Source organism: Fonticula alba (assembly GCF_000388065.1).
Source record: "Fonticula alba strain ATCC 38817 unplaced genomic scaffold supercont2.2, whole genome shotgun sequence".
NCBI lineage: Eukaryota > Rotosphaerida > Fonticulaceae > Fonticula > Fonticula alba.
The window spans coordinates 1,028,794-1,035,822 of NW_009242972.1; the positions used below are offsets into that span (position 1 = coordinate 1,028,794).

The following is a 7,029-nucleotide window of genomic DNA, read 5'->3' on the forward strand; positions in this document are numbered from 1 at the left end:
CGCCGTGCCCGCGGTCGGGTCAGATTGTTGTTCCTTTTTTTTTTTCGGCCACCGCCCCGGCAGGCCCTTTCCCTGGGACCGGCTGCAACGCCTCTCCGGGAATACCCAGCTCGCTCGCCCCCCCCCCTCCTCCCCCTCCCCCCCCTCCTCCCCCCTCTCCTCCCTCCCTTCCACGCGCCTCCTGCCCCTTTCTGCCCCCTATTCCTCCCAGTCCCCCTCTTCTCCCCTCTGCCTGGGCGCGCGCATCGCCATGAAGTCCCAGCAGCTCCTTTACCGCTTGAACCAGCGCCTGCAAGCCGGCCTGATCAATCGGCCGACCATCGCCCAGTTGGCCATGACCCAGCACCCGCCGGTGATGGTGCCGATCCCGGAGCCGCCCCGCAAGCGGACCTTCTCCAAGCAGATGATTCGCGACATGCCGTACTGGTACACCAACCGTGCGGCCGTGACTTCCGGTATGAACAGCGCGCGCGGGGCTTACGTGCATCCGGAGCTGCAGGACTTCTTCCGTCGCTTTGCCGAGGACTACGAGTTGGAGAAGCGCCGGAAGCCCACCAAGGACAAGGTCGGGTCGCGTCCCCCCTCGCTCGACCGCCATGGTGATGCCCTCTTCACGCGGTACTTCCCGCGCGACCCCAACACCCAGAAGACCCAGCGCTCGCGCTTCCCGGAGCTGGTGCTGCACTCGCTCCCCCGGAGCACCGGCAACATCTCCATCACCAACAGCCGGTCGGTTGATGACTGCCTGGAGAAGGTGAATGAGATCCGCCGCGTGGCCCCGCTTGACCTCTACGAGACCCTGGCTCACAATGCCCTGGAGACCTTCCACCTGCAGGAGCGCCGTCGTGCTGCCAGCCGGCGCATGTATGCCGATGTGTCCCTCAGTGACATTGTCATCCACCCGGGGCTGATGGGCCTCCTCCCGCGGGGCATCTCCTCCGAGTACTCGAAGCTCATTAACCAGGGCTTCGATGCCCATGCCGCCTTCCGCCATAGCTACCACAAGACCTTCCACGCCTCCGAGACCGAGGCCGAGGCCGCCTCCAAGGCCAAGGCCAAGGCCAAGGCGAAGGCCAAGGCCGCCCAGGCTTCCAACTCCACCTGAGCCTGGGGCTTTCTCCTCCCCCCCGCCCCCCCTCCCCCCATCCTTCCTCCTTCTCCGTCCCTCCGTGAGCACTTGTGCCCCTCCTCCCCTTCCCCCCCCCCCCCCCCCTTCCCTCGGGTGTACTTTGCCACACTCCCTCCTTTGCTTTTGATCTCCCTGCCAAGGCGATCCCTCCCCCCTCCGACTTCCAATATACATAGAGAACTTCATCTCGGAGGCCTGGGTCCGGTGGAGGGCCCTCCCCACCACGATTGTGCCCCCCCCCCCCCCATGCCGCCGGGTCGTTTGCCGGCGGGGGGCGTGCTCCCCCGGTGAGGACACGCGGGCGGGCTTTTTTTCCTTTTGGATGTGTTTCTATTGGTCGCTGGTTGCCATGGCCGGTGCGCGCGCGCGCGCCTTTGGCCGTCATGGCGAGCCCACCCGGCGCAGAGAGCCCGACTCGAAGGCCAACTGTGCGCTTGGCGAGAGGCTGGAGTCTCGGGTGAAGGAGGTGGTGATCGGGGCACCGCCGGCCAGGAGCCCGGCCCCAGCGGCCGCTGACAGGGGCGACGAGAAGGGATCGGCCAGCGGCCCGGGGGCCGTTGCCCCGGTGCCGGGATGGCACTCCTGGTGGATGAAGGCCACCAGGGCCTGGGTCAGACGCATGGAGTCCAGCACCCCGACACCGACATTGGCAGCCGCGGCGCCGGCGGCCGGGGCTGGCTGGTCACCAGCTCCCACCCCGGGTGACAGGGCGGTCACGGCCGACAGATCGCCCGTGGTGGGGGCCGGCGTGGCGCCGGTGCTGCCGGCCTCCCGACACTGGTCCAAAACACCAGCCGCAGCCAGGCCCAGGACGCCGGACCCGGCCATTCGGGCCAAACAGGCCGCGGCCAGGTCCCGATCGGCCAGCGGGATGCCATGCTGCAGCATGAGCGGCAGCCAGACAAAAGTGGCCCGGGGCCCGGGCATCGAGCGCTGAACCCGCAGGTAGTCCGAGTGCCGGGCCAGCCGGTCCCGGCAGAAGGTCACATACCCGGCCGTCCGCTCGAGATAGAGGCTCCGAGAGAGGAGGCGCAGCAGGGGGACCGCGCGAGCGGCGGCGGCAGCGGCGGCGGCAGCGGCCCCGGTGGGCCCCCGGCCAGTCGGCGGCCCACCCCGCACCACCAGAGTCCCGGCCAGCACCGGGTACTCCTTGGCCAAGCGGGGAACATCAAAGGGGAAGGGCACATGCAGCAGGGCGCCACCATGAGACAGCACGGCCGCCGGAGGGGCGCGCGTGCGCATGCCCGAGCCCGACGGCGGCACCGGCTCGATTGACTGCGCTGCGTCGGTGACGGCCGGCTCCTCGTCGGCCGGCGGGATGCACACGCCCTGCACCAGGAGGGCCGTGTCCAGCAGCAGGTCATTGAGAATGGTCAGGGCACGGCGCCGGGGGATGATGGTGACCCGGCCATATCCGCCGGCCATCAGTCCGGGGGCCGTTGGAGTGGGCAACTGCTGCCCGCTGCCGTAAACCCCGCCGCGGAAGGGCCCACCCAAAAAGTGCCCCGCCTGCAGGGGGTCGTGCGGCGAGCCCTCGCGAGCTGCCTGGGGCGCGACGCTCCAAACCATGACAGCCAGGTAGTCATACGGCTGGGCGTGGGCGTGGGCGTGGGCGTGGGGAGAGGGGGAGGGGGGGGGGGGAGGGGGCGAGCGCATGGATGAGACGCCGGGCGTGGAAAGGAAGAGGCGACAAACAAAAAAGAAAAGGACCCCGGAGCAAAGGGGGATGTGGCCGGAAGAGGGAGATAAAAAATACACACCAACAGAGTGGCTGGCAGCCGCCGAAGACGAGTCCCAGTGCGGAGAGCCACCGAGGCGGGGCCGCATCCGGCCGATCGATACATGAAGAGTGACAGCCAGCATGTAGCCGACCCTGCGGTGTTGTACTCGACGCCAGTCCCGGCGGTGGAGGCGGTCCCGCTGGGGCCGGGGCCGAGGGCCGCCCGGGCGGCGGGCTCCTGGCCGGCACCGGAGCCGCGTGCGGCCGTGCCATCGGGCCCGAGGACCGAGCTCTGCGGATCTAGCAGCGAGTCGCCGGGCTCGACACCGACACGCAGCCGAGCCGGCAACTGCGGAGGCCCAATATAGGGAACGAAGGCCCCGCAGCCGAGCGACCAGCCGGATCCACCGCCGGAGATGTGATCGAACTCCTCGAGCCCCTGGAGATGGTATTGGTCTTCGGCCAGGGGGAAGACCCGGAAGAGCGAGGCGGGCGAGGGGGCCGTCGACACCAGGACATCGTAATTCCGCGCCAAGACGCGTCGCCGAGACGTGGGGTCCAAACTGGCGAGGCTTTCGATGCGAATGATGTCTTTGAGTTGGGGGGAGTTCACCGATGCATGTGTGTGTGTGTGTGTGTGTGTGTGTGAGTATAACAAAAGTAGGGGAAGGCACAGTTGTGATCCGCTTCGCTGAGGGGAAGAACGAGAGGAAGGGAGGTGGGCCGTGCACGCACCGACAGATGCCGGCTGACGAAGACCCGGGTCCAGGGCCAGGCACCAGCCATGGCGCAGGAGGAAGAGAGTCTTGTAGAGGCCAAGTACATGGTCATAGTAGGTCCGCGTTCCGGGGACCAGGTCCGATGACAGGTAGGGGGCCGTGTAGTCGGGCCCCGGAGGGGTGGCCGCCGGTTCGGCCGCCTCCGCATCCCAAGCCTCGCCCAGGAGAGTGGAGGCCAGGGAGTTGAGGAAGTCATCGCAGGCCACATTGGCAATCTTGCCGCGCTCGTACAGGGTCACTGCGTGGGACTTGAGATTAGTATGCGGGCTGAAGGCCGAAGACCGGCTCGCGCCAGACGGGTCGCCCATCATCAGGATGGCCGTGACACTGGCGTCAATCAAAAGACCAAAGCGTGGCCGCCGCCGGGGTGAGTGCCCCGGCGCGGGGCTGGTGATGGCGGCACTGAGGGCTGCAGGGGAGCCCTCCTGGTAAGTCAGATGTGTGTGTGTGTGTGGGGGGGGGGCGGGGGGTAGGTGCGAGCGTGCCGGCCGGAAAAAAAAAGACAGGGGGGATGCGAGGAGGACGCGCGAAAGGGGGCAGAGCTTTCGTGCGCACCGGCGTCAAGGACCAGCGGAAAGAAGGAGTGCGGCCGCATGGTGGCCGAGGGAAGGGTGGGCGTTGGCAGGACCGGCGAAAGGACCTCCGGCGGGAAATCAATCTGACCGGCGGCCGAGGGCAGTGACCCGGCGCGGGGGAAGTCCCCGCTCTGCAGCATGCCGGCGAAGTCCCCCGGATGGAAGAGAGGCAGCGAGTCGGCCGGCACGAGGGAATCGCCGGCCGTGGGCCGGGCAGTGGTGATTGGCCGTGGCGAGGTGGCGCTCAGGCTGTCAAGCGGCGAGGTGGCCCTCGCACTGCCGATGCCCGTGTCGTCCTCCTCCAGATCCGAGTCGAAGCTGTCCGGCTGGGCCAGCAGCAGACTGGTGTCCGGCCGGAGGGCAGTACTGAAGCGCGCTGGGAGCAGTTGGGAGAAGTCCTGCAGCAAAGCCGAGCCGAAGGTGCGCCCGGCCAGGCCCCCCGGGGGGGATGGGGCCGCCGGCTGGAAGAGAGCCGAGATGGACTTCGGCACGGACACCGCCGCATGGCGGAACTGCGTGTACAGGCTGTCCCGAGGGTCGATTTTCTCGGCCAGGCCCAGGCGACAGTAGACGGATACGGCATTCTTCGGCCAGGGGCGGGGGAGAGGGCGACCGGGTGCACGGTCAAGGGAAAGCCGCCCGTCAGCGGAGGAGGGGAGGCGGAAAGCCGCAAGGGGGAGCATGGCGAGGGGAAAGGGCGCACTCGGATCAATTCAGCTCGGATCTGCAGAACGTCACTCAGGTCAAAGACCGACGTGGCATCGTCGATGGAGATGAAAATCTGGTACAGGAGGTTCTCGATGGCATCGCTCTGGACCCGGCGGTTCATGATGAAGTTCCGCAGGAGAAGCACTGGACCCGGGCGAAGGGGAGTGGGCATGAGAATGGTGCAGGATGGTGGCGCCGGCAACACACCGGCATCGGAGGATGCGCCCGATGGTCGGTGGGGCAATGGCAAGTGGAGCGGGTGGGAGAGGGGAGGAGGGGGGGAGGGGGGGGGGGATATCCCTTTCCAGGGCACATACCGGAGATCTTGTCATTGTCCGTGATCGGCACATCCAGATAGACAAGGCCGCGCTCGAGCAGGAAGCGAAGTTGCTCCCCCGGCAGGCAGGCCGCATGCAGGGGGAAAATGATGCCGGAGTTGCCGAACCCCACGAGCTCGGCCACATCGTAGGTGAAGGGGTCCGTCACGCCGGTACGGTAGAGGAGATTGCTTTCGGCGGCCAGAGGGCTTTGCGGGCCCTTCTCCCCGAGGAAGTACCGGTACTGTAGGTGCATCTGCACCTCGTGGAGGAGCAGCTCCCGGAGGAGGTCCTGTGCTTGGGGAAAGGCGCTCTGCGATGGCCGCCAGGCGGCTCGGTCAGTTGCGAATTGGCCGCATAGGCCGGAGAAGGGCCCATGGAGGAGCTGATCCAAGGGCAATGGAGCGGCGGGAGGGGAAGCAGACAGCCGGATGGCGAGGGGGGCTGATGGAAGCACATACCGCCTGGTTGAGAAACGCTCGAACCCGATAGTCGCGGCGCTGGTCCGGGGTCGAGAGGTCCAGCACACCCACCGGGAAGCAGGGGCGCGCGCGCCACCAGGGCTGGATGGAAAACCCGGCGGACAGGGTGGTCGGCATGAGCCTCAGGTAGAGCTGCTCGCGCTGGTGTGTGTCCGACTTCGAGGACAGGGAGAACCCCTTCAGCCGATCGAGAAGGGCCCCGGTGGTTTGGGGGATCCCCCGTAGCCAGTGGCCCAGGCGCGAGGGCAGCGACTCCGAATCCGAGCCGGCGTCCATCTGCACCCAAGAGTCGGCATCATGGGCGGAGGCGCCTTGCTCGCCTGGGCTCGCGGGCTGGTGCGGCCCCGTGGCAGGGTCATCTGCCTCGTCCGGGGAGGCGAGCTCGCCAAGGGTCCCGGTCTCCAGGATGTTTCGTCCGCGGTTGGCGATGTCGATGAACTCATTGCGCCCGATGCCGAGGAAGTGGTAGCCTGGCGCCAGATGCCGGGCAAGCGGGCCACCCGGGCGTCAGTGAGCAAGCCATGCGGGCGCAGCGTGTGTGCATGCAGGAGATCGCAATACGAGGACGCACAGTCGGTCGCCGTGAAGTTGGGCAGCGAGTCATAGCCGCGGCCCTCAACCAGCAGGTCGATCAGCATGTGCGTGTAGTATGCGAAGGGGGCGCTGCGCTCGACGAAGGTGGCCAGCTCATGCGACAGATGATGGGGATAGAGCTGGGGGATGGAGACGCGTCAGGGGGAGCGAACGGGGAATCGGGAACGCGGGGAGAGCGCGCTGGGGGGGGGGGGGGGGAAGGCACGCCAGCGAGGCCGGAGAGACGCCGAGCCGCAGAGGGCACGGCCCACGAGCGCGCATTTGCGTGTACCATCAGGTTCTTACGCGAGCGGAACAGCAGCTCGGCATAGTATTCGGCCGGCGAGCCGGCGCGGAAGTGGTTCTGCGCGCTCGGCTTCCAGGGGACCTGGTTTGCCAGGCAAAAGGCAATTGTGTCCCGCAGGAAGCGCTCTTTCTGCGCTGGGGTCAGCTTCGTCGGCAGGGTCCACTCGCGCCGGTACGAGTCGATGCTGCTGATGATGGGCGACGAGGTGGCCGAGGTGGAGGCGGTCGCGCCGGCAGTCGCGCTGTCCCCGGAAACGGCGGGGTCCTGCACCGGCTCGGCGGTCGGCGCGAGCCCCCCGGAGGGCGCGCCGCTGCTCGATGGGGCGTGGCTGGTCATGCTGGCAGGAGAGGGACAAGCTGAAGGACAAGGCCCTGGGCCGATCGCGCGTGCGGATTTCCTCGCGGCGTGTGGTCCTGCCAGATGCACGCCGTCGGTGGAG

General features: G+C 67.8%; 2 protein-coding genes across 2 annotated transcripts; one reads left to right on the forward strand and one right to left on the reverse strand.

Moving 5' to 3' along the window:
- Nucleotides 1-250: 250 nt before the first annotated feature.
- On the forward strand, nt 251-1,105 carry H696_01257 (hypothetical protein; the record flags this gene model as incomplete). Its single annotated transcript, XM_009495143.1, has 1 exon — nt 251-1,105. One exon carries the CDS (start codon nt 251-253, stop codon nt 1,103-1,105), a length of 855 nt encoding a protein of 284 aa, XP_009493418.1.
- A 405-nt stretch (nt 1,106-1,510) lies between these two features.
- H696_01258 (hypothetical protein) lies at nt 1,511-7,029 on the reverse strand (the record flags this gene model as incomplete). The annotated part of the gene is made up of 9 exons (XM_009495144.1): nt 6,576-7,029; nt 6,282-6,423; nt 5,690-6,180; nt 5,229-5,541; nt 4,907-5,055; nt 4,184-4,787; nt 3,585-4,037; nt 2,890-3,440; nt 1,511-2,719 (listed from the first exon to the last, which is right to left on the reverse strand). Exons 1-9 carry the CDS (start codon nt 6,924-6,926, stop codon nt 1,511-1,513), a joined length of 4,263 nt encoding a protein of 1,420 aa, XP_009493419.1. The 5' UTR covers nt 6,927-7,029.